The sequence below is a fragment of the Haliotis cracherodii genome, unplaced genomic scaffold (genome assembly GCF_022045235.1).
Source record: "Haliotis cracherodii isolate W230 unplaced genomic scaffold, xgHalCrac1.p SCAF_39, whole genome shotgun sequence".
Classification (NCBI taxonomy): domain Eukaryota; kingdom Metazoa; phylum Mollusca; class Gastropoda; order Lepetellida; family Haliotidae; genus Haliotis; species Haliotis cracherodii.
This window is the reverse complement of record NW_027266296.1, coordinates 118,869-146,532: the sequence shown is the minus strand read 5'-3', so window position 1 is coordinate 146,532 and position 27,664 is coordinate 118,869. Positions and strand designations below refer to the sequence as shown.

Below are 27,664 nucleotides of genomic sequence, written 5' to 3'. Positions count from 1 at the left end.
ATACTGACTCCGAGCCGACCAGTCCTTGTTTTAGCCCCTTAATGCCGAGCACCAGACAGGGTAACAACAAGTACCATCTTTTAACGTCTTTTGGTATGACGCAGTCGGGGATCGAACCCCGGACCTTCCGCTCTCCGGGCGGACGCTCTACCACTAGACCTCCGCCGTCATATAGCTGGAATATTGCTGAGTGCGGCGTTAAACAAAAAAACAACCAACCAACCACTAGACCACGGAGGCGGTCAGCATGTAACGACACAAGCTATTTATATATGGTAATGTATATTTATTCATATTTTACCCGATGTAGATTATTCCTAGCTTGTGACTGCCACGAACAACAATAAAAAGGGGCTAGGGGTAGCCTTCTTCCGAAGCCTGGTCACGCCAAAGGCCCGGGTTCGATTCCCCACATGGGTAATGTGTGAAGCACGTTTCTGATGTTCCCTGGCGTGATATTGCTGGAATATTGCTACAAGTGGCTCAGTCACTAATTCACTAAATGGATCGAGTGATTAGGCTCTGTGGCGTTTTTGATTGTATGTCATCGTACCCCGACAACATAGGACGTTGCTCATTATATCAATCACTGGTAGCTCCAAATGCCACTAATACAGACAGCTGTCATTGAGCTGGAATATTTGCTGATGCGAAGTTCAAAAACAAACAAACAGAGAGCAGCACTCGGAACTGTACTTCAGGTCACTGTGCTTTCAGATGCTGTAATTGCCAGTCTTCATGGCTAGGAACCTGGCTTTGTCTCAATGCTGGGTTTCTGATGAGTGTGTAGGCCTTCAACCATCTTGTCCTCACACGGTAGGATGACTCGATGGACAGGAGTTCCACGTCACCGACTGAAATACACATCAATCAACGTCACAATAGTAACCCTGAACTTGACGCTGACCCTGACCTAAAAAAAGACAAAAAGAGTTCCTCAAGGCTTTAACCACGGGTTTTAAAAAAACCTCAGATAAACTGTTAGTTTGTTAGTTAGTTAGTTAGTTAGTTAGTTAGTTAGTTTGATGTTTAACGCCGCACTCCAGCAATAATCCAGCTATATGACGACGTCCTGTAACACTGGCGTCTGGATTATTCCAGGGATTATGAGCATCGCTCCACGCTATGGGTATATGATGACGTGCATCAACCAAGTCAGCGAGCCCGACCACCCGATCACGATAGCTGCCTCTTACGACAAGCATGGATTGCTGACCAGTTCTAACCGGTTCTTCCCGGGGTTGATACACACTATTATACACGATAAGGGAATACGTAAGCCATCAAAAAATAATCAAGTTCGTGTTCTTTTCTATATTCTATATTTCTGCCGCATGAACGTCTGTCTTCATTTGTAGCATATAGTTATGATTTCTAGGATGTCTTGACGTATGTACGAACATGTTTTGTATGGAGATCCGGTGAGGCCATCCTGGCTGAGGGAGAACCGCGCCATCCTCCTGTCTCTGACACCGTTCATCAGCAGCTGGCAGAAAACTACTAGTACAGGGTGTGTGTGAGCCAGCTCCACCTGCAGGAAACTCACGAACGACAGGTACCCTGCAACACCATGTCAGGTTGTGTTTCATGAAGAGTGAGGATGTTGTGTTTAAAAATGGTACTGTATCACGTCTTGCCGGCTATAAACGGCTATAAATGTTACTACTTCTAATCAGGGCGAATCTAGGAGTCAAACCCAAGATAAGCGGATTCTAACGTCCCTAAGGAATGCAACTCTGTGCCTTAGACGTGCCACCCATGTCCCCTCTGATTAGACCTCTGCACAATGCGTTGATGAGGACGACCATCTGCAGCATGCCTTTTCAGGGCATCCTGAAAGTTTTACATTTCAGAGGATTCGAGAATAAAATGATTCAAATAGCAGATAGCAAGAGAAAAAAGTTGTCTTAATGCTGATGGTATGACAAGATGGTATATATAATGAACTGACCCCGATTGGTAAGCCCTCCATGACGAAAACCACTTTTTTAATGATACCTTCATTAGTGTGGTATAATATTGACATCTGACTGATGATTTTCATCCTAAACTTAAATATTTCACATGTTTAACTGCACTCTGTTTAATTTGTACCTGTGTCCCAGTGTTCGAAGCCCTTGACCAATCCACTTCGGTCAATTCTGCCCAGGAAGACAACTCCAAGTAGAATGCCTTTACCAATCCTCACCAAGCAGGTGTACAGCCCCAGCAGAATGTGGTAGAAAAACAAGAAATAGGACACGTTGTGGAATATACGTCTGAAACATATGGCAGAATTGAGCTTTCAAGGATTCAAGGATTCAAGGATTTATTGTCCTAAAGGCCGTAAGACCCAAAGAACATACATATTTAAGGCCATGTGGCTCACACTTTCTTATACGAACTAAATTATGATAATATTCTGCAACGTTCAAGTTCTTCTCATTATTATGCATAGTAAAGATACAATGTCGCGGTTTAAGAATATGTTAGAACGTTCATACTTCTAAATATTTACTTCTTATTTGAGAGTACAGAGGACATCTGAAGGTTACGTGCGCTTCGTTTTCAAGAATATTGCATAATGGACATAGAAAATCATCATTATCCTAAGAATTATTTCTTATGTATTTCTGGGCATCAAGTATATTATAACAGGTTATGAGTTTGAGCAATGAAGTTCTATTATTAGAAATATTGACATCAACAATGTAGTTCTCACATCAAGAACTTGATAAAAATTGTGTATGGAATCCTAAAGAGGGGTTTGGGCCTATTGAGGAGCGACAGTCTTGAACATTACAATCTCCAACTCGTTGTTTAAATGACTGATAAACAAATCTGAGTTACCAGCACTTTGTGCCATCCAAGCCAAAACCATATTTGAAGAAGAGATTCTACACATGAGTTTTTGTTAGTTCCAAAAATAAGTTCTTATGATCAAAGCCTTACTCTTTGTGGATCAATATGAACAAAGCCTTACTCAATGTGAATTCAATAAGAACAAAGCCTTACTCCATGTCGATTCAATATGAACAAAGCCTTACTCAATGTGAATTCAAGAAGAACGAAGCCTGACTCTTGGTGGATCAATATGAAAAAAGCCTTACTCAATGTGAATTCAATAAGAACAAAGCCTTACTCCATGTCGAATCAGTATAAACAAAGCCATACTCAATGTGGATTCAGAATGAACAATGTGGATTCAGTATGAACAAAGAATTTTAACAGACTGATTATTAGCTCATACCACCTGATCCAGAAGAGGATATACACCCAACCTAACTCTGTTTCAGCAGAATATCGAGACTGGTTATTTCTGGCGTTGCCGTAATAAATTTCTTATTGTTCTGGGAAATATAAGTCTTGGCTCGACCAGTGCTTTGTGTCCAGATCGCACCTGTTGTCCAGAGCAAGCACCCTCCTGACCTTGTTAGTTGTGCTGTTACAGAAATGTTCATTCTGCAGCAGCGCCTTCTTGGACACCAGGACCTGGAGGTAGTACACCGTGTAGGACACCAGCACCGTCGGTCTGGGCGGTGGGAGAAACAAGTATTTCAATCAAATAAACAATACCAATGTATACCAAAGATACGCTTCTTAACATAATCCACTTCAAACTATGTCCTTGTATATGTTCACATAGTTATTCATAGTCCTAATTCGTAGATATTTGGTGTTAGTTAAAAAAAAGTATCATTATTTAACAGTTAGGTGTTGGTGAAAATACTTTGAATAATATTTTTAAAAATATTTTAAAAAGACGGACAGATCGATATTAAGATAATGTATAATTGTAAACGGATGTATATTTGTAGATAGATACACAGAAAAGATAGATATGCAGACAGATAATATTTGTGAATAAACAAGATGGTGTAAGATTGATTCCAAGTCACTATTGACCCTTGAAGGTCCAGGTTGAAATAGCTCTTCAGCAACCTATGCTTGTCGTAAAAGGCGACTAACGGGATCGGGTGGTCTGGCTCGCTGACTTAGTTGATGCATGACATCGATCCCAATTGCATGGAACGATGCTCATGATATCAATAACTGGATTGTCTGGTCCAGAGTCGATTATTTACAGACCGCCGTCTTATAGCTTGAATATTGCTGGGTGCGGTGTAAATCAACAAACGAATCAACCAAATCAAGTCACTATTAATATAATATGAAAGGAAAGCTGAAAGAGGCTCACGATGAAGACAAACGAGCTCTGTTAGTTGATGACAGACCAGTTAAGGATGAAAATCGGAGATTCGAATCCACGACCCAGGCGCCACTCTGCATTGAGAGCTGCAGAATCTTAGACGACTGGTTCAATAAAAGGATGATTTGCAGTGCTGGCGAATACATGTACGTACATTATGGTCCAGAAGGGTTCGAGTAGGAGACTTGACACAAATCCCAGCAGGGGCAGTATGAACAGGTAGGCGAGGAGCATACTAGTGGTGAATATTGACAATATCATCACATAATACCCTGAAAATAGTAATAGTAAATATATACATGTTAGTGAAGTTTGAATATGACGGTGAAATGCTGGACTTTCTCATCGATGTAAAACATAGGGTTAAGACATTTAGGCAAGAAGTAGGCATCCCCATGGGCACCAGTTGAGCTCTACTTCTTGTTGATCTGTTTTCTTTATGCATATTTCAAAAAAGAAAGTATTTTTGGAATGTTTAGCTCTGAAGTATATCACAAATTTAAGAATCGAGTCTGGACTACACAATCAAGAGACTCGAAGTCTGAGAAATGATCCACGACATCGGAAACCTAACCACCCGAATCATTTTAGTAAACTCTTGAGACAAACTATGGTTGTAGGGTACCAAATCTACCTCGGAATTCCCAGGGGATCATATATATACACGTACTATCGCAATAGTTAAGTGCTCATAATATTAGTCCCAAATGTAAAAAAAAAAGGAAAAGACGTTTCGTACGCGCAAGTCATTCTAGGGTGGAAAAAACACAAAAGCGCAGTCATACAAAAAGGAGTATGACTTTATTGAAAAAACGGGTTTGCCCCGGTATAAGGCGCACAACAGACTTTCGTCCCTTTGGCGTGCAAGGATCCGAATGTTATGCCTGTTCTAATACACGATCCACGATGATTATACCACTATTCCAGGGTTTCACCAGATTTTATTTGGGCATTCCTCCCACATTAAACTAACACGACGCGTGGTATAACAGAAACAGTGTCAAATACTGCGTAAATGTTTCACTCCTCTTTGACATCTTCTTCCCGAGGCAAGGGAGTTAACTGACCAAATCCAATTTCCACCCTTGCCGAACTGGGCTGGTATTATGAAGTTATATTTCAAAATCGCGTATCGAAATCTGCACGATTGCAGGATTTGTAAAGCATGAGTACCGCCAACTTGGCGTCAACTTGGCGTTATCAGACATTTTCCAAATATGTTTTTAATCAAGGTGCCCACGTGATCTGATGCACTTCACGAAGTAAGACCCGTTTTATCAAAATATAGATCTTGATTATCGATCAGATCGTCTTGACTGGGCGCCACCATTTTGTTTGAAGCAAATGCAAGTAATATGAGGGGTGGAATCGAATTGGTCAATAGGATGAACATAGAAGGGACATAACTCGTAATAGCCACTGGTGGCGCTTCGATCGAGCCTAGTTCGCAATGGTGGAAACTGGACTTTTACAGTCAGTTCACTCCCTTGCCCCAGGAAGATGCTTTGACACAAACTGGGGTAAGATTGTTCACATTAACTTACCCCATAGAATATAGGCAATTTGAGATCCAGAATACATCAGACTGTGAGCCTGAAAAGACGAGATATATTTAAAATTTACCATGACTTTCACAAAACACAGGAGAACGTGTTATTTAATATTTCTGAAATCAAGGACTGATCGGAGTTAGCATACTGTGTCTGAGTCGGGTATCTATGTTAAACTAGGGCATGGTATCTCAGTAGTCTATTAAGCCGTCACTAGTACCAGCCCACAGACACACATACACGCACGCACACACACGCACACGCACGCACGCACACGCACGCGCGCACACACACACACTAACACACACACACAAACCCACACACACAAACACAACAACAAAAACACAACAGGAAAAGTCGTTATATAAGCAATAATCCTGAACGCATCGATAAAGCCCATTTCACCTTACCTCACCTCACCTCACCTCTTATAACAATGATTTGCTGTATTCGTTATTGAAAATAATATTTAATATAATGTACACGAGCGTATAGAGTGAACGAGATTCCCTCACCACTATTTTACTCCTGGGCAAAACCGAGCAGTGCTTGGGTATAAAAGAGTGGTCTCCCCTCATCAGGCGTTTGAGCTGCACTTTGTAACTGACGAAGATCCTGATGATGTAGTTCACAATGACCACTGACGACACGCCGAAGGCAGCATACCATGACACTGCAGGACACAAACAAACAAGCTAAATATCAAATATAAACTAAGCCTCAATTATCGGACCGCCTCCGTGGTCTAGTGGTAGAGCGTACGCCCGGAGAGAGGAAGGTCCGGGGTTCGAACCCCGACTGCGTCATACCAAAAGACGTTAAAAGATGGTACTTGTTGTTACCCTGTCTGGCGCACGGCATTAAGGGGCTAAAACAAGGACTGGTCGGCTCGGAGTCAGTATACTGTGTCTGAGAGGGGTATTCATGTTAAACTGCGGCATGGTATCTCAGTGAGCAAGCACTATAAATCGGCATCAGTCCGGACTAGGACAAGCAGAAACACATACACTTACACGTACATGCACGTCGCTATATAAGTGCAATAATCTTGGACGCGACGTTAAACCCAATTACACCTCACCTCACCTCAATTATCGCATGAAACAGATTACATTGGTCGTAAAAGGCAAAATAGCCATGAAAATATTATGAATGGTTCATTGAAAATCAGATGTTCGCGACAGGGGTAAGTGTTTTAAAGCCAGCAAACAATGTCTCGATTTTGTACTGAAAGTGGCGAAACAGACTCCATTGGGCCGAAAAGGCAATATAGTAATTTAGACTATAAGGTGGATCCCCTTATAAAAGTACGACACATTGTGATATAAAGAACTTGAAAATTTTGGCGTAGAATTTAACCGAAAAAGCAAATTCAGAAATATTCTGCTTGTGAGAATCAAATAATATATTCATTGGGATCTTATTATCAATAGGAATTTGCTTTGCAGGATAATTTGTTCAATACCTCATGCATTTTCTGTTCAAAAATAAGAGAATAAGTAACAAGCAGTATGTTACTGAGTATGATATACAATAATTAAATTAGCCAATGCGAAGTAAGATATTACTCGATGTTAGTGGCTGAATATTTGAAAGGGGTTAAAGTAGTGTAAACTTATATTAAATATTTGTTAACTTTTAATTTCCGGCTTAACTTGCGGCAAGCCCCAGTAACTTAGGGCAAGTGTTAATTTTGCGGGGGGAATATGAATGTAGCCGAGGTACCGTTAGTCCCCATGATCCCTAGTGTGGTGACCTTGCCTTTCTTCCTGTTGGCGATCTATAGCCCCATTTTTATGGTGTATCGTTGTCTAATAGTCAGATATTTTAATTCTAATTCACTCGTTTTAAGTCCATTTCTGATGTAGTGCTAGTTATTATACTGTCCTTCGGTGACAGTTTTTTAAAATAAATTTATAATATAACAGTATAATTTGTTCAAATCACAATATGGCTGAAACATTGCCTAACTCAATGATACACAATGATGGCAGTATGACGTTGCCGGATGCGACGAACATGTGTTGGAATATGATACGCATAAATGCAAGTGTGGTGCTACCCCACTCCTCGGACCCCGCCCCACCCCTGGAGATGAAATATCGATGCCTTACTCTGTCCGACATGCAGAAGGAGCTTCATCTGGTTGTACATCCCTGGGCCAAACACGGTAGCCATGCTGGAAGACACAGTGGTGTTCTGCAAGGATGCCTTGGCGCTGCCTAGGGCCTTCTCTATTGTTAAGAACGACAGCAGGCCAAACTGAAAGTAAACAGAGAAGTGTAGAGCATTACTACTTTCACTTCAGTGGTAGTAAGAAAACTGTGTTAAGGACACGTTCACCTTTTTGGTGTTTTTTATACAATATATATTTGTCGCTGCAAAGCACTCAGTTTGTTAGGCAGCTCTTAATTCCTATGTGATTGCATTGAACAGTGAATCTCTCTTGCATAAATCATACGCTGATGATTGCAAACCATATTTTACCATGGGGTGCATTTAAATTCAGTTTGATCATATAGGACTTGTTAAAACACATTTCCAATTCAATTTATTTGTCAGACTTATCGGAATTTTGGACTGGCGAAATTGATTTGAAATATATGAGGGTTGATTGATAAGTTCTAAGCCTCACAAAGAAGAAATGGCGTAATAAAAAAATAAGGACATTGTATGATGTCGTAGGAAAGCTTCAACTGAGCAAATTCTCTCGCTGTGACGTCAGTAAAATATCCACAACAAAACATTTCACTTTCGCTATTCCTTCTCTGTGAGGCTTAGAACTTGTCAGTCAACCCTCGTAGATGAATTTAAAGATTGTATTGTTTCGCCTCTTCTAAGGTATGGTCAGAAAGTAGATATCGTGAATGAAAGAATGAACACCCTACCTCATAAAGACAGAGCATGGCGACAGTGACGGTGACTGTGATGCGCGGAGAGTACCTGAATGTTGGATCCTGGCGGACATTCAGAACATTCCACAACCCTGAACCGCAGTCAGCCGAGCTGGGGACAGAGACACTAACTTAGTGATTGGCCATTTTATATTCTTTGGTGATACTTGGGATCTTTGTTAGAAGCAGAATATATTTTTTCTGACAATGCTTCAACACAATACAATTTATTTCCCTGAGGAGCCGATTTATTTCACGACACATTTGTTTCACAATATATTTGATTCACAACTCATTTGTTTCACAATACATTTGTTTCACGACACATTTGATTCACAATACATTTGTTTCACGACACATTTTGTTTCACGACACATTTGTTTCACAATACATTTGGTTCACAATACATTTGTTTCACAAATGAATACATTTGTTTCAAAGTACATTTGATTCACAATACATTTGTTTCACGACACATTTGTTTCACGACACATTTGTTTCACGACATTCGTTTCTCGACACGTTTGTTACTCAAAATTCTTTTCATAACACATTTGTTTTACGACACATTTTTTTCACGACACATTTGTTCAATAAAATTCGTTTCACAACAAATGTGTTTCAGGGAAAAAGTAAAGGATAAAACCGACTGCGAGGTCTTCACTGAAACTATGAACCCGAGGGATAAGGATATTGGGGAGGGCCAAAGGAAAAAGTCTGAAACAACATTTATCAACAATTTAAATGGGGGCATAAATGGGCTTCACACATTGTACCCATGTGGGGAATCGAACCCAGGTCTTCGGCATGACGAGCGCACGCTTTTACATCTAGGCTACTCTACCGGCCGGAAAAATAATGAAGACCCGTAAAAACAATAGAGTGACGTCACTAGAGGTTTATAACCATGAATGAATATCGGCACCTTGATTAAATCTCAAACTGATACAAGGAGGTTTTTTTAGCATACTCCTTCACCCAGAAAACCCGGAAAGATGGAAGTTCGGGTCAAGTAATAGTTCGACCATCGAGGTCTTAGAGAGTTTGTGTGGTTTACTTACGTCAGTATTGGAGGCAGACTGGAGTGCTTTCCCTTGAGTAGTTCTGTCACATGTTTGGCTTGGTGGTACTTCATCAGCTGATGTGGTGCCTGAAGCTACATACAGGCATGTCTTTGTGTCAGCAGTTTACAAAAATGTTGTATTCATGGACACCGTAGATGTCGCTGCGTTTATGAATGAACTTTATTGAACTTTATTTACTCCAACTTACGAATACCGTTATACAGATTGACGTCATGATACGTTGTAGTGAGCGAGTTTGGTTTTATGCCGCTTTTGAACAGTATGTCAGTCTTATCAAGGCGGGTCAGTTTGACATGGGAGCAAAGCCCAAATCAAGGTATCGCCCGTCTGAAATGTTTATAATTTTGGTGAAACCGACGAGCCAAGATAAGGCGTTGACAAACCTAGAAACCTGACCAGAGCCAATCTGGAATTTACACCGATGAACAGGGCGCAACAACACACAGCGAATTGGGCGCCTTAAGCCTAGTTTACATGCACTGTTTTCCCCAGGGGGTATGTTACCCACAGGGGTAAGAAATTTGCTGCAGCTATCGAGTTGGGGTATCTAACTCCCTGGGGTAAATCACGTATATTTGACGAAAATTTACCTCAGGGTACATTTTGCACCTTTTGGTAAATGTGTGCATGCCAACCAGGCTTCAGACGATTGCCCGTTATTATAAAATAAATAAGCAATAAAATAAATCATAAGCATATAACGGTACCTTGTCTTTGATCAGGAAGGTTGCATCGGTATTATGTGTCTGACACGAACAGGAAAAGAGAAAAAATATCAGAATGCGCGGCATTTGAGTATCTTAATACTAAAAACAAAATTTATTACCTGTGAAGATCCGGGTTAGAATTGATCTTCAGCAACCCATGCTTAAACGTTAAACAACAAACAAACAAACACAAAAACATCATATTTCATGTTGACATTTATATCATGATTCGTGTCATGTATCGAGACTCACTCGAGTGAAATAATATTTTGTTTGTTTGTGTGCAATCAGCAATATTCCAGCTTTATGACGGCGGTTTGTAAATACTCGAGTCTGGACCAAACACTCCAGTGATTGACATCATCAGCATCGATCCACGCAATTGGGATACGATGACATGCACCAACCAAATCAACGAGCCTGACCACCAGGTCCCGTTTGTTGACTCTTACGACAAGCATAGTCGCCTTTTACAGCAACCATGACATGAAATATGAAAACATATCCTACGGCTACTATAACGAGACTATAATAAACGTTAATCGTATTTTTTAGGGGCGGTCGGGTAGCCTAGTGGTTAAAGCGTTCGCTCGTCACGCCGAAGACCCGGGTTCGATTCCCGACATGGGTACAATGTGTGAAGCCCATTGCTGGTGTCCCCCGCCGCCATATTCCTGCAATATTGCTAAAAGCGGCGTAAAACTATACTCACTGACACTGACACTGAAGGTATTTTTCTCTTCGCAGTTGTGATATCTAATGTGGATAATGTGTTATGTCTACACTGACTGAGAAAGTAGAGCGAATGTTGTTTCAAGTAGCAATATTCCATCGTAACACGACAGCTTGTAACTAATCGGGCCAAACGAACCAGTGGTTGATAGCATGAGACACTTCGCACATCATCGAGTCACGATGACACACATGTAACACATTGTAGGTGAGGTGACGTATAACGTCGGGTTCTAAATGATTTATAAAGCGACGTGCATTCACGTGCGTGTTAGTATGTGTGGCTGTTAGTACTAATCCTGACTTATGTCGGGTTTATAGAGGTAGTCCACTGAGATACCATGCCGCAGTGTAACATGGATACCCCACGCAGACACAGCATACTGACTCCGAGCCGATCAGTCCTTGTTTTAGCCCCTTAATTTTGAACACCAGGCAGGTTAACAAAAAGTACCATATTTTATAGTCGTTTGGTATGACGCGGTCGGGGATCGAACCCCGACATTTCGCTCTCCCAGCAGACGCTTTGTCCACTAGACCACGATCTCATTAATCGGCTCTAATAACAAACGGATACTGGGAACATATTCTGTCTGTATCCTACAAGATGAGGAGCTTATTGGGACTCATTCTGTCCAGGATTCCCTTCGTTGAAAACAAAAGATAGCTCATGTATCTATCACTGGTTTGTCTGGTCCAAATTCGATTATTTCAACTTATGGCGCTGACAAATTAAGAGCCTAAATCAGGGTGAATCTGGTATTTGATCCATGGGTCACGAGATTCTGGTTCGACCGTGTTCTCCGAGAGTCAAATACAGTAAACTACGGTTATAACGAACACGCTTATAACGAACTGACGGATATAACGAATTTACTTTTTTGGGTCCCGACATTTTGCTGTAGTTATGCTGAATATATGCTTATAAAGAACTACGGTTATAACGAACTAAAATTCGCAGCCCCTTTAAGTTCGTATATAACCGTAGTTTCCTGTAGTCGCCAAACACCTACGTAGGACTCTGTCATTGTTCTGAGGGTTGACAAGATGGCGACGATGACCCGGATGAGAAAGGTGATGACCAGGTACAGAAGACAGGCGAGCACTGGGAGCTGGATGACCACTGGCTGACCCGTGAACACCTGTGTAGAACACAAGACCTGATCTAAAGGTGACGTGAGGTGAAATGGGGTTTAACGTCGCGTCCAAGACTATTGTACTTACATGGTGACGTGCATGCACGTGTGTGCGTGGCTGCTTGTACTAGTCCGGACTGATGCCGATTTATAGTGCCAGCCCATTGAGATACCAGTGTTGCTATGGGCAACGTTAACACGTTAATGCAGTTTACTCAGAGCAAGACTATATATTTGTTACAGTACTGTAGATAGTTCTAGTTTTATACGAACCCAGTCGGATGCATCCACGCATTCAAACACGTGAGCGAGGTTGACTAAAAACCTGAAATCATTGAATGAAAATAGGTCAAAATATACTAAGTGTGATCATGTTTACTGAAAAGTTCTCTGAAAAAATTATGTGTGTGTGACTTTAGAAATGAATGTTTATGTGGACATTATGGGACACTATCCGTGAACATATATTTAAACTGAAGAATTGAAAGGCCTGATTTATAAATCGATATTTTGAAAACACGTCAAGCAATTGTTGCTGAAACGTGTATTCTATAACTGTTTTTTTCAAAAATTGCAAAACTCTAAAGCTCTGTTGGGGTGTCCATACATACCTCTCAAAAGAAGTTGATGAACACCCGATTTTGTTTATTTGAATATTTGTTCCCCATGAAAAAATGGGGCGTTCTTTAACTTCTTTTGAGTAGTATATATGAAGCAATCTCAGCGCTACGACTGATATATGTGTCTGTATTTGTTGTTTAAACCCGCCTCAGCAATATTCCAGCTATATAATGGCTTCCTGTATTTATTCGAGACAATCCAGTGATTGATATTGCGAGCAACGATCCACGCCGTCGGCGTACGATGACAAGCAATCAACGAAGTCACCGAACCTGACAACCCGATCCATTAACTCGCCTCTTACGACCAGCAAAGGTTGCTAGGGACCAATTATCACCCGTGCCCCCCACAGGGGAACAGATGAAGTCTACTCTGGGGTATAGACTAAAGGGCCTTTTGCGGAGTGAGTGAGTATTGTTTTACGCCGCTTTCAGCAATATTCCAGCAATAATGACACCAGAAATGGGCTTCACACATTGTACCCACGTGGGGCATCGATCCCAGGTCTTCGGTGTGACGAGCGAACACTTTAACCACTGGGCTACCCCACCGCCCCACATGTTATGGAACGGGGCACTTGCATACACCTTTTATAGATACCAACGGGTAAACAGCTGACAAGTTGTGATATGGGTCAAAGAAAGTTTTAGATTTTAAAATTTGAGCACAAAACGCCATAACGTTTTTCCGACTTGTTAACAAAAAACGTCAACGCCAGAGAATAACAAGTCTCGATTATCCCATGAAACAGATTCCACTGAGCGTAAAAGGTGAAATAGCGGTGAAAATTATATGAATGGATCACTGACAAGCAATGATGACACCGGGTGCTCGCGAAAATGGTAAGGATGTCCTGCCCTAACGGTACCGCCCGCCTCTCACACAATTTGCATGAAAAGTGTGTGTTTGAAGACTGTTATACAAGTAAGAAAGTCAGTAAACGTATTGCAAAATATTCGTTAATCGGATTATTGATAATCTTTTAACGATCTCGTTTTGAGATGATTTTAAAAATATCGTTAGATTTTAGAACAAGAAGTATGAACATGCCCACCATAGGATGGAGTAGGCCAGGCCTATCAGAGACCAGACAAAGCTATTCTTCTTTGCCAGACAGGCGAAAAACGGGTAGTAGTCTATCCCCATCTCCGTCACTGCCATCATGGCCAGGAACACTGGAACAAAAAACATAGAAATCTTGTCATAGATTCGCAGTACAGAAGAGCAGAAAACTTTGAAACTTAAGTCTTGATAATACTGACACTCAGATTACACATCCCCGAACATTGGACATAGAGGTTATCACGCCAGTGTGTTTAGGGGATAGACATTCTGGAATAAACATTGATATCCTATTAAAGTTGTTTTACAGAAAACAATAGCCTACATATAACGTTTTAGGGTAATATGTTTCATATAACAATGATCGCAATTCGGGGTTATCCATCGGTCCGCTCGCTAGAATAATTGGCCAAAATCAAAGGGAAGCTACTTTGTTTATGAGACGTTGAGTTTTCTAAAAGTCTGTCTATATGGTTATTACATTGTCATAATGCTACAAAATGCAGTCAGATGTCCCAGTGACAAAATGAAACAAGGTAAAATTTCGGACATATTCTTGCCAAATCCATTAGTGAGAGAGTGAGTGAGTGAGTGAGTGAATTGGGTTTAACGCCGCTTTTAACAGTATTCCAGTTATATCGCAGCGTGTCAGCTTAACGTGGGCGGAAAGCCCGAAGTGATACAGGTCTCAGACGTTTACCACTTCGGTGAAACTCACGAGCACGGGTATGGTGCTGACAAACCCCAAATCAATTAAATATCCGGGTAAAGATCCCAGGTCTGGAAACTTACACCCCAAGCCGCACAGGCATGGAAACTAATGCCTCTAGCGTCCTCGTTGAAATGTATCGCAATTTCTATTTCCTTTGTAGCCAGCACCCCTTCGCCCCTGTTGGACACTGATTTTCGGTATCTTAGACTGTTAAATCCCAGTAGTTAATTTGTGTTTGTTTGTTTATATCTGTCTGTCTGTCTGTTTAACTCCACACTCAGCAATATTCCATCTATATGACGACGGTCTGTAAGTAATCGAGTCTGGGCCAGACAGTCCAGTGATTGATATCATGAGCAACGACCCACGCAATTGGGATACGATGAGAGGGCTGAGAGGGCTGAGAGGGATTTTGGGAGTCAACTGGGATATGTTTTTTTCAGACGGACTGTCTTTGCACACAATTGTTTCCTCAGAATCTGTTTTACCTAGAACACATTATCTCTCGGACAGTGAACGGTTATTGCTAATGTGAAATAATAAAATTATTTTTTTCCAGCGGCCTCAGCTCAAAGTCATAACGGTCACAGAAAGGACAAGAAAGGACAAAGGACATACTTATCCATTTTACTTCTTTTGGTCACAGTAAATCACACCTTTAACACTCAAAAGATATATTTATAAAATTAGTAAGAAACACTTAGGTTCTATGGTACTGAACTAATATTCCCAGCCTCAACTATGCGTTACAAGTTAAACTTCTGGTTTGAGGTGAGGTGAAATGGGGTTTAACGTCGCGTCCAAGATTATTGCACTTATATAGCGACGTACATGTACGTGTGTGTGTTTGTGTGGCTGCTTGTACTAGTCCGGACTGATGCCGATTTTATAGCGCTTGCCCACTGAGATACCATACTCCAATACATGAATACCCCACTCAGATAAAGTATACTGACTCTGAGCCGGCCAGTCCTTGTTTTAGCCCCTTACTGCCGAGCGCCAGGCAGGGTAACAAAAAGTATCATCTTTAACGTCTTTTGGTATGACGCGGTCGGGGATCAAACCCCGGGGATCGGACCCCGAACCTTCCGCTCTCCGGACGGACACTCTACCAGTTGACCACGGAGGCGGTCACTTCTGGTTTGAAAGTACTGTGTGTTTGTGGGTACTTAGCTCACCTTGCGACCACATGGGTGAGTTGTCAGGGATGTAGTCTCCCCCGAACAAGATGAGGCAGCTGGTTGCGGTGGAGCCGAACGCAGCAGCATAGGCGAACCTGTCCTCATCTCCGTCCAGGAGGTTCACGGGGCTGAGGAAAGAAGAGGATTAGTGAGTGAGGGAGTATGGGCTTCACACATTGTACCCATGTGGGGAATCGAACCCGGGTCTTCGGCGTGACGAACGAACGCTTTAACCAGTGGGCTACCCCACCTCCCCAGAAGAGGATGATCACAGTAAGGATACGACTTTATATATATAATTATACTACTCAAAAGAAGTTGAGGACGATCCGATTCTTACATATTACTTTGGCATGACAGATTAACTATAATATGAAAGAATCGGTTCTTAACTTCTATTGAGTAGTATATAGCAGTCAAATCTAATTGCAAGCCCGTGCTTTTTGCGAAAATGACTATTGTATGAGGTATGAGATATGACTTGGATAGATTCTGTAGCGCTAACAGTAAGTAAGTGGGTTCACCCGACTTTATAAACCTATTACTCTATTACCCTATATTGCATTACGTTCCTGGCAACCTCGGGTAAACCAAGTACAAGTACAGTAAACTACGGTTATAACGAACTTAAAGGGACTGCTAATTTTAGTTCGTTATAACCGTAGTTCGTTATAAGCATATATACAGCATAACTACAGAAAATAGTCCGGACCAAAAAAGTAAGTTCGATATATCCGTCAGTTCGTTATAAGCGTGTTCGTTATGACCGTAGTCTACTGTAATCAGTTCATCTTCCAAACCTAGGTTTTGAAATGGGTCACTACTAAACATGCTTTAAGGTTTTACATTTCAATTGTAATACCTAGGTTTTTACAATTGAGATTTTATAAACAGGCCTTTTGATAGGAACACAACATTGACATTTGCTTGGTTAAAAGTCACAATTTTACATCAAAGTCTCATGACGTGAATCGAACCTGCAACCTCACTTATAGTGTTAAGTTTTGTAACCCGTTATTGTTTTCCATTGAGCCACCGGGGCATTTGATGAGAAGTTGTTCAATTATACATGTCATGACTCCAGCTGTGCCATGCTGCACGTGGTTTTCTCTCGCACGCTTTGATCGAATTCCTTTTATACCGCGACACGCTGCATTGTTTCAGTATAAGGTATCTCGATGTTCTCCTATTTATTCTGGTATTTCTTGCATTTAGACGGTTCATAAGTTCATAAAACACTCCTACCCGGATTGGTTTGACAATGTAAGATCTCGAGGTCGGGCTTTTCCCTAGCTCGCGGTTTTACATTTTTAACCAAAATATAAGAAACGTTCCAGCAGTATCACGGTGGGGGACACAATAGATCTCCTGGGATGTTCACCTTCTACCCATCCGTGGAATTAAACCCGGTCTTCAGCGTAACGAGCGAACGCTTTAACCACTAGGCTATCCTGAAAGTCCTGAACATGGAGATGGGAAATCAAGCCGAAAGCAGTGGTTGCACTGCCTGCTAACTACGGGACGGGAATTATTTACAGGATCAACACGCTGAGGTGGGAAGGGAGACAACTCGTGCAACCGTGTGTTCATAAGCTCATGCTTGGAAAGTTGTATTTGAAGATAGGAAAACAGTAATATATATTGTACAAATATTTCAATTGAACTTACATAGTGTCTCCTTTACTACACCAGAACCTCAGTAATCCGGACTGGGGTAACGGTATTTACATTTACTAGTGAGTATAGCGATGTGCAAGTATAAGTGAGTGAGTATGGTTTTATGCCGTTTTTAGCACTATTCCAGAACTACCAGCGGGAACCAGAACTGGAAATCGCACATTGTACACGTGGAAGGAATCAAATCACCTTCGGTCTGACGAGCGAACGCTTTAACCTCTAGTCTACCCCGCCGTATAACGGATATAACAAAACGGTTAACCAAAGCATCCAAGGCACCGCTGCACAGAGTTACGTCCCTTTGTCGTAGCGACATCCTTTGAATTTTTAAAAGCGGTATACCCGTCCACGGAGTGTGGCCAGAGCGTTAACCTTTGGGAGGACCTGGTTAGCTTAGGTCCTCAGCACCCTGTGCTGGCCGTAAGGATCGCGTGGATTGGTTGATTGTGTGCCATCGTGTAATAAATGTTATATTGGGATAAATGTTTCTTAGTACAGTACAGATTCTAGTATTTGTTTTTTTTAAATATTTATTTATTTATTTTTTTATTATTTTTTTTTTGGGGGGGTGTGTGTTGTGTGATTCATACCCACTCTCCCAGAGTGTGGCACCTAATCGCCAGCGATCTAACCCACTCAGGCACCGACCGATGCTTCCACAAATTGAAAGTTCGCCATCTGGTAGTCTTGGTCACGTAATTTGTTTCCCCCACTGACAATTGGCGTAAATTGACACGGCTCCCATGGCCGAAAGCTATGAATACACGTTAATTTCAACTCGATCACTTAATTAACAGTCTATAAAATATCAGTAGAATTAACAACAATTAACCGTGATTGACACTGCCAGGTGTGATGAACGCATAGGTCATTGTACATCGCTATCAGTCTGACACGGTCTGACACGGTCTGACATGGTCCACCATTGTCTCGCATACCGTGTATGTGTTGACAGGTAAGATAGGACTGACAGTGGGCCTACAATCATTATGGCATTAAGCGCTACACCTATGACCTATGTACACACGCATACATCGAGGCTATCTACCTCTCTTGTCAGACGCCACGTGTCACCGAGATGAGCTCAACACGATGGTGAGTGAGTGAGTATGGTTTTACCCCGCTTTTAGCAATATTCCAGCAATATCACGGCGGGGGACACCAGAAATGGGCTTCAAACATTGTACCCATGTCGGGAATCGAACCCGGGTCTTCGGCGTGACGAGGGAACGCTTTAATCACTAGGCTACCCGACCGCCCCCTACACGATAGGGTGGCTTGACAGTTGGTATATTGACAATGGCACAGAAGATACGGATTTTTCCGGGTAGGTTATCTATCGGCATATTGTCTCTGATAATATGAATTTACTTCCCATGGAAAATACAGTATTTAAAGGAGATCTTTTGAATAATAAACAAACATGTTAAATAGTCACACAAAGTACATATTAACACCAAAATAAAAGTCCAATGTCATGTCATTGTTATCTAAAAAAAGACCCTCCCCTGATCCCATACAAGCGTGTATACGTATCAAAATCCCGCTACAGGCCCATTCGTCACCACTCGCCCCTTTCCGTAACCAGCAAGAAGTCTCCATTCGTCACCACTCGCCCCTTTCCGTAACCAGCAAGAAGACTATTCGGCTTTTCCCGGAATAACACGAGTTGGTCACGAATGGAGTTGGTCATGAATGCTACAGGCCTAGCTGCAGCTGTGACGTCACAGTGGCGAGTCCACGCCATTTCATTTTGTCTACTTAAAAAAAAAACGACGAGTGGGATACAATAAAACACGCGTTTCTCCATTGTCCATTACCTATTATCAATCAGTGATAATTTAAGTCCTGGCTTCCAGTTGGCCATTGCTAATCACCTATCAGCGCCAATAAACGTTTGGCTTCCCTTGTTAAGGCTTCACGTGTTAAGTTTCCAACTTTGTTATCATATTACTTTAATTGTTCTTAGATGTACATATATATGTTGTCTGCTTCATAGCATTTATTCACCTGACGAAGGAGTAAGTATATTCTCGGAAATGTTTTGTTTCTCATAATAAAGAAGTTGACATCCATAAATTCTCTTCCTTATGTATATTACTTCTAAATGCCATTCAAGGACACAACTATCACTAGACAATTATACAATTAATACATAACATTCATTTGTGTTGAAAACACATTTAGCCTAAGTCCTATGCTAATTGTTCAGCATAAACAACGCAATCAACAATGTTGGCACATTTTATACAAGAATAACTGTCTTACATGTTTTTTTTCTAATTAGATAAACATCCATTTTATTTCGAAAAGTCAGGATAACGTTTATTACAAGATTTTGTTCCCTCGTCTTTGCGTGTTGACATCTAATTGATTGTCTTTACTCGATAGATCTACTCGCTTTCCTCGCTGCTGTCAAGACAACCGCTAGCTCATATTGATATGGACGAATATGTGTCAGGTTATTGAGTGAAAACTTGACGTTTTCATCGGTGTCATTGTCTGGTGATGCCATGACGGAGGCTAGTAATTTACCAAACACTATACAGAAACAGTGATCGTCTGCAAGCCAACTCTCCACTGTGACGTCAGGTCACGTGATGGCAACCCCATTAACTCTCGATAGTTTCCGGAATACGAATAGGTTTTTGACATTTCTGCTAAAAATACTGACTTTAGAAAAAAAACTCATTTTCAAGATATTTGTGTTATTAAGCTTTCTCAATGATTTAATTGCATATTTTTACTGTACATCCCCTGTAAATAAACTAGATTTGCATGTTTGTTTTATTTCAACTGATTTTTTAAAATTATTTCAATTGTTTACATAACACGTCCCGTTTTAACAAATTCTACATCAAGAAACCCATTAGTCCAGAAACTGTCTTGGCTGTGATCATTTTACCGATAGTCTGGGATCGATTCACTTTTGGGTTTCCAGCCGTGATGTGTTTGTTTGTTTTGTTTGTTTGTTGTTTAACGCCGCACTCAGCAATATTCCAGCTTTATGACGGCGGTCTGTAAATAGTCGAGTCTGGACATCATCAGCATCGACCCACGCGATTGGAACCGATGACATGCATCAACCAAGTCAGCGAGCCTGACCACCCGATCCCGTGAGTCGCCTGGCCTTTTACGACAAGCATAGTCGCCTTTTACGACAAGCATAGTCGCCCTTTACGACAAGCATAGTCGCCTTTTACGACAAGCATAGTCGCCTTTTACGGCAAGCATAGTCGCCTTTTACGACAAGCATAGTCGCCTTTTACGACAAGCATAGACGCCTTTTACGACAAGCATAGTCGCCTTTTACGACAAGCATAGTAGCCTTTTACGACAAGCATAGACGCCTTTTACGACAAGCATAGTCGCCTTTTACGACAAGCATAGTCGCCTTTTACGGCAAGCATAGTCGCCTTTTACGACAAGCATAGTCGCCTTTTACGGCAAGCATGGGTTGCTGAAGACCTATTCTAACCCGAATATGGCTGGAATAAGGATAACAAATGGCACAAAGCCCTACTGACTCAGTCGCACCATAAAAACGAACAGATGTAGCGTGTAATAGAAAGTACAACTACGAATGTAGATTCGAACCCGACCTTTGGCTTGAGGAACTAAGGCTTAAGCCTCCAGGCTGCAGAGAGCACGGGTGGCCCAGTCGTCTAAGGCGCCGCAATTCTCTGTGCTGAATTGTGTCCCCTGGATACACCAGAAACCTATGATTGTGGGTTCGAATCCCGGTTCGCCCCAATTATGTTTCTAGGTTTGTCAGCACGATATCCGTGCTCGTGGGTTGCACCAAAGTGGTAAACGTCTGAGACCTGCATCACTTCGGGCTTTCCTCCCACATTGAGCTGACACGCCGTGATATTGCGGGAATATTGATAAAAGCGGCGTAAAACCACACTCACTCACTCACTCTAAGTTGCGCCCTGTGTTCCTGAAGGGTGTATGAAGGGAGGTGAGGTGAAATGGGGGTTTAACGCCGCGTCCAAGATTATTGCACTTATATAGCGACGTGTATGCAGTGTGTGTGTGGCTGCTTGTACTAGTCCGGACTGATGCCGATTTATAGTGCTAGCTCACTGAGATACCATGCCGCAGTTTAACATGAATACCCCACTCAGACACAGTATAGTGACTCCGAGCCGACCAGTCCTTGTTTTAGCCCCTTAATGCCGAGCGCCAGACAGGGTATCAACAAGTACCATCTTTTAACGTCTTTTGGTATGACGCGGTCGGGGATCGAACCCCGGACCTTCCGCTCTCCGGGCGGACGCTCTGCCACTAGACCACAGAGGCGGTCTTGTATGAAGGGAAACTATCAGAGTGCCTTGTATCAGGCTATAGGTTAGCTGAGTACATGTTCGCGCCCTGGAATCAACTCTCGTTCTCAGCGTTGTCGATACAGTAAACTACGGTTATAACGAACACGCTTATAACGAACTGACCGAAATAACGAACTTATTTTTAGTCCCGACCATTTGTTGTGTAAATGCTGTTTATATGCTTATAACGAACAACGGTTGTTACGAACTAAAATTAGTGGTCCCTTCGAGATCGTTATAACCGTAGTTTACTGTAACCTTAATCGCTGGAAATAATTACCGTGCATCCCTTCTTTATCATTGGGTGCTCATTTCGCAACATATAAAAACTAATTTAAAGATAATAACCCAATGTTCGTATACATTAAGTGCTGATTATAGGGCCATGGAGTGTATATCTAGCACCAATTCATGTTGTTATCAACAATGAAGCAGTTCTTGTTCGACTAACCGTGACACATGTATGGAATCTCAGAAGGGACATTGTTGCGTTGTCGCCATTACAAAAACAAGCAAAAATTTCCAAATTTACCAAAGAGCGACAACGCGACTATGTCCTTTCTAGGATTCGATACACATGCAAACTGTGAAGAGTTAAATTCCTTACTCGCATCGGAGTCGTGGGTTCGAATCCTAGATTTGTGATTTGCACCATTTCCGTACTCGTTGGTTTTACTAGAGCGGTAAACGTCTGATAGCTGAATCAGTTTTTTCCTCCCATGTTTACGCCTTGATTTCACTGAAATACTGTTATAAGCGGCGTTAATCAAACTCACTCACTTTAAGATATAAATTGTCTTACACCAGTAGGCCGGGCCTGTCTCCGAAACATCGACATCGTTTTGCGTTCCGCCTCTTCTCCAGGAGACTCAGGATGAAGATGATGAACAGCTGAAGCGAAAATAAACAGAATATGATGCATTGGATTCTGCCCTTGAAGATCAGGGTTATAGAACAGGTCCTCAGCAACGCGTGCCTGTAAGAGGCGGCTAACGGGATCTTGTGGTCAGGCTCGTTAACTCGGTTGGTGCATGTCATCGTATCCCAATTGCGTAGATCGATGCTCGTGATGTCAATCACTGGATTGTCTGGTCCAGACTCGATTATTTTTTAGACCGCCGTCATATAGCTGGAATATTGCTGAGTGCAGCGTTGAACAACAAACAAACACAATAGCGTTAACCTATAACGCGGACACTATCACAGAACAGAGAATTTCCCGCAGAATACGCAATGTGTGTGCGTGATGCATTTTGAGTTTAAATCAATTATAAAGTGAGGGTTGAGGAGCAGAGACATATCCAGATGGGTAATGTCTAAGTTGCCTATCCTCAGCCATTAGGCTGACAAGTAGTGACAAAAGTGAATTACTATTTAAAAGCGTTGGTACGGCGTTAAACAACAAAGAAACAAACGACGAAATCATTGGAGTCAAAGTATGCTTTTCCAAAGACACTTATTTTCTAGTTCAAGATTTCATACTTCATATGTTTTTTTATAACATGTATTTGTGCAATATCAGAAGGCCCATTAGCTGACACGGCGTGATGTAACTGAATTATTGGTCAAAGCGGCGCCAAACCCAACTCACTCACTCACTCACAAATTGAACCCGGGTTGAATCGAACCCGGGTCTCCGGCATTACAAGTGAACATGGCTAACAGTGACAGGTCACACGGAGTGGGGTAGGCGAACACAGACAAGTCTATGAAATCATTTATTACACAATACGTTTCTCTCCTCTGAATCTTTTTTTCGTGATGCTGATTTCATGTTCAGCTGGCAAGACTTGCTTTTGTATAATCTAGATTGGTTTTACTTTCACAAAACAAATATATGCCACAGTCATGGTGCTGGGCAAGGAATGGGGTTTTTTTTAAAGAAGATGGTCCAGAAAGTTATATATGTGATGTAAGGAAGCGTATTAGTGCCACATTCTGAAACCAATATCCACGTAGACCATACTTACATCTAAGTAGACCATACTTACATCTACGTAGACCATACTTACATCTACGTAGACCATACTTACATCTACGTAGATCATACATACATCTACGGAGACCATACTTACATCTACGTAGACCATATTTACATCTAAGTAGACCATACTTACATATACGTAGACCATACTTACATCTAAGTAGACCATACTTACATCTACGTAGATCATACTTACATCTACGTAGACCATACTTACATCTACGTAGACCATACTTACATCTACGTAGATCATACATACATCTACGTAGATCATACTTACATCTACGTAGATCATACTTACATCTACGTAGATCTTACTTACCTCTACGTAGACCATACTTACATCTGCGTAGACCATACATACATCTGCGTAAATCATACTTACATCTGCGTAGACCATACTTACATCTACGTAGATCATACTTACATCTACAGAGACCATACTTACATCCACGTAGATCATACATACATCTACGGAGATCATACTTACATCTACGTAGACCATACTTACATCTACGTAGACCATACTTACATCCACGTAGACCATACTTACATCTACGTAGATCATACTTACATCTGCGTAGACCATGCTTACATCTACGTAGACCATACTTACATCTGCGTAGATAATACTTACATCTGCGTAGACCATACTTACATCTGCGTAGACCATACTTACATCTACGTAGATCATACTTACATCTACGTAGATCATACTTACATCTACGTAGACCATACTTACATCTACGTAGACCATACTTACATCTGCGTAGATCATACTTACATCTGCGTAGACCATACTTACATCTACGTAGATCATACTTACATCTACGCAGATCATACTTACATCTGCGTAGACCATACTTACATCTACGTAGACCATACTTACATCTGCGTAGACCATACTTACATCTGCGTAGACCATACTTACATCTGCGTAGACCATACTTATATCTACGTAGACCATACTTACATCCACGTAGACCATACTTACATCTACGTAGATCATACTTACATCTACGTAGATCATACTTACATCTTCGTAGACCATACTTATATCTATATGATACTCCCATCTACAATGTACGTATCACCTTCCATCAAACAATATCACTGTCTGAGCAACTATACTCACGCTTATATTATCAAACATATTTAAGATAAAAGTGTCTCCTACGAAGTGAGTAGCATCGTCTACGTAGCTGAAAGTATCATCTACGCAGATGTAAGCATGGTCTACGCAGGTGATATTGTATTAAGAATAAGGCACTAATACGTTTCCATAGTGATATATTGTGAGTTTTTTTCTTGGGTGAGGGGCGGGGGGAGAAGCAACAATTGTTGCTTCTCCCCCCGCCCCTCACCCAAGAAAAAAAGTGTATGCATTGAAACTGTTACAGAAAAAATCACACCCCTTCATCTCCCATCCTCGCACCCCTGTCCCCACCCCTCCGTACATAGTGTAAGATAAGAAGGGGGGGGGGGGGGGGGGGGGGGGGGGGGTACATTATCCAGCCACTCCTAACACAAACTAGAAACACTAGACACTCAGAGACCTCGGAAACCGTACGCTGATGTGACCTATCTCTAATCATGCATCAATGGTTGTTGATACCCTCTTGACTTACCGCGGGACCTACAGCGAAGTGCGTGAAGTCTTGTAAAGTGATGGTATGCTGACAGGACACGTCAGTCCCCGACGCCGCCATTGTACACGGACGCGTTCAACCCTGCAATGTCAAGGTCAAAAACCTTGCTAATGGATACACAACATGTAACATTAAGATTATCATTGCAACTGTTTTATGAGGTTTATCGTGTTGGCCCCGATGTTAGTAACGACTTGGGGAACGTTAGACGTGATATTCAGTAAGTGTATGGGTACATTTGACGTTCTTGAGTGACGTCAATTGCAGGAGATAAAATTAATTGTTTTGATAAGGAATATAGAATTTAAATGGGCGCATATTTATGCAAACGGAAAGATTTAATATATTGATAGTTACAGCCAACTCAGATATTTTGAAGATGTTTAACCTGACAAAGCAAATATTGTCACGAATGGCCTGGATGATATATGTGTTGTCGGGACATGGGTGAGATAAATATGTTTTTGTAGCAGTTTCAACAAATATGTTCGTTTAAACAGCAGTTCTGTTAAAAACAAGGAAAACGTTGAACATTTCTGCACATTCTCCCAAACGGAGAGATTCTCGACAGTGACACCTTGGGCGTTAGCTGGGTAGTTAAAGAATAAAGATTAGATTGTTGTTGTTGTTGTTGTTTGTTTGTTGTCTAAAGCCGCACTCAGCAATATTCCAGCTATATGACGGCGGTCTGTAAATAATCGAGTCTGGACCAGACAATCCAATGATTAATATCATGAGCATCGATCCACGCAATTGGGATCGATGACATGCATCGACCAAGTCAGCGAGCCTGACCACCCGATCCCGTTAGTCCCGTTTTACGACAAGCATAATCGCCTTTTACGGCAAGCATGGGTCGTAACTATACTGTTAGTTATTCCTGACAAACAATGCTCAATGAGTATATACAAAGATGGACATATTATACATATATAAATTTTTGGGCATCTCCTTAGCTCAAAACTTTAGTAAATATATCTAGCTATATTTTGTTTAACAGACTGATTTACTATCAAGTAAATTATTCATTTGTCTATCTTTTCCTAATTTAAGAAAGTTTCGTATTTCGGACGTAACGAGGTCGATGGTTTCTGTTCTATTCACGTTATAACGTTGGTATTCTAATATAACGATATTCATCTTCTTTCTTGCCCATTGGGCATAATTCACATGCACAAAGTCTATCTGATGTCTGCACAATGGCGTATTTCACCAACTGAAGAAAGAAGGGAGGACACAGTTTTCATCGTCTGTTGATATTTTGGGACCACAATTATTTGAGGCCGGGTGTAAATTTGGTCGTGAGGTGGCGGGGATGAAATATGATATTTAAATTTATTACGAATGTGGATCTGAATATAGAAAGAATATTTCTTTATGATTGAAAACAGATCAAACGTCAATCTTTAAGACGAATATTTTAAAGGGGCGCCGAGCATGTATTCTAGATCCCTTGTCCTCTTGACAAAACCGTGACTGTTCACATAAAGACTTTGCATCGGGGTGCATCTCCATTGGGATGATGCAGCAATCTTATAGAGTGAGTGAGGGAGTGAGTTTACGCCGCTTTGAACAGTATTCCAGTTATATCACGGCGTGTCAGCTTGATGTGGGAGGAAAGCCCGAAGTGATGCAGGTCGTTTACTACGAGCACGGGTATGGTGCTGACAAACATAGAAACTAATTCATAGTGAACCTGGGAGTGTTGGAGCGGGGGTGTTGTAAGGATGAACTTATCGTGTTTTCACTGAAATCTTTTTACGTGAAGCAGTGACCGGAACAAGATCCTCTATCTAACCAAAAAAACACCCGGTCAACAAAACACACGACCACCACCCATCACCGTCGTCTACACGCCCGCAACTAAAGAGTTCCATTCCATTGTTAAAATCTCGCTCCAAACTGCCTCGTCTACAACATATCCTGTCCTGATTACAACACTATATATATCCTTTCATCACAAGTGTCAGATGTGTTTTGTTTGGCCATCTAGATAACAGACAAAGCCACGTAACAACACACAAGGAAACGGTCTCAAAATACAGCAGCAAAACGCTCCTACCTTTTATAAACACTTGCATCCAATGCAGAAGGTTCTCAGGAAAATACATCCAACTTTCTTATATCGACATGAGTCGCCATTTGTCTACTAGA

General features: G+C 41.5%; 1 protein-coding gene across 1 annotated transcript; it reads right to left on the bottom strand.

The window, feature by feature from the left end:
* Positions 1 to 140: 140 nt before the first annotated feature.
* LOC139478139 (stimulated by retinoic acid gene 6 protein-like) lies at positions 141 to 27,664 on the bottom strand. Its single transcript, XM_071260471.1, has 18 exons — positions 27,573 to 27,664; positions 25,490 to 25,591; positions 22,680 to 22,768; positions 15,867 to 15,997; positions 13,969 to 14,089; positions 12,567 to 12,618; positions 12,171 to 12,299; positions 10,426 to 10,464; positions 9,695 to 9,789; positions 8,628 to 8,745; positions 7,854 to 8,001; positions 6,255 to 6,412; positions 5,734 to 5,782; positions 4,344 to 4,461; positions 3,380 to 3,511; positions 2,095 to 2,258; positions 1,402 to 1,560; positions 141 to 854 (listed from the first exon to the last, which is right to left on the bottom strand). Exons 2-18 carry the CDS (start codon positions 25,568 to 25,570, stop codon positions 703 to 705), a joined length of 1,935 nt encoding a protein of 644 aa, XP_071116572.1. The 5' UTR covers positions 25,571 to 25,591; positions 27,573 to 27,664; the 3' UTR covers positions 141 to 702.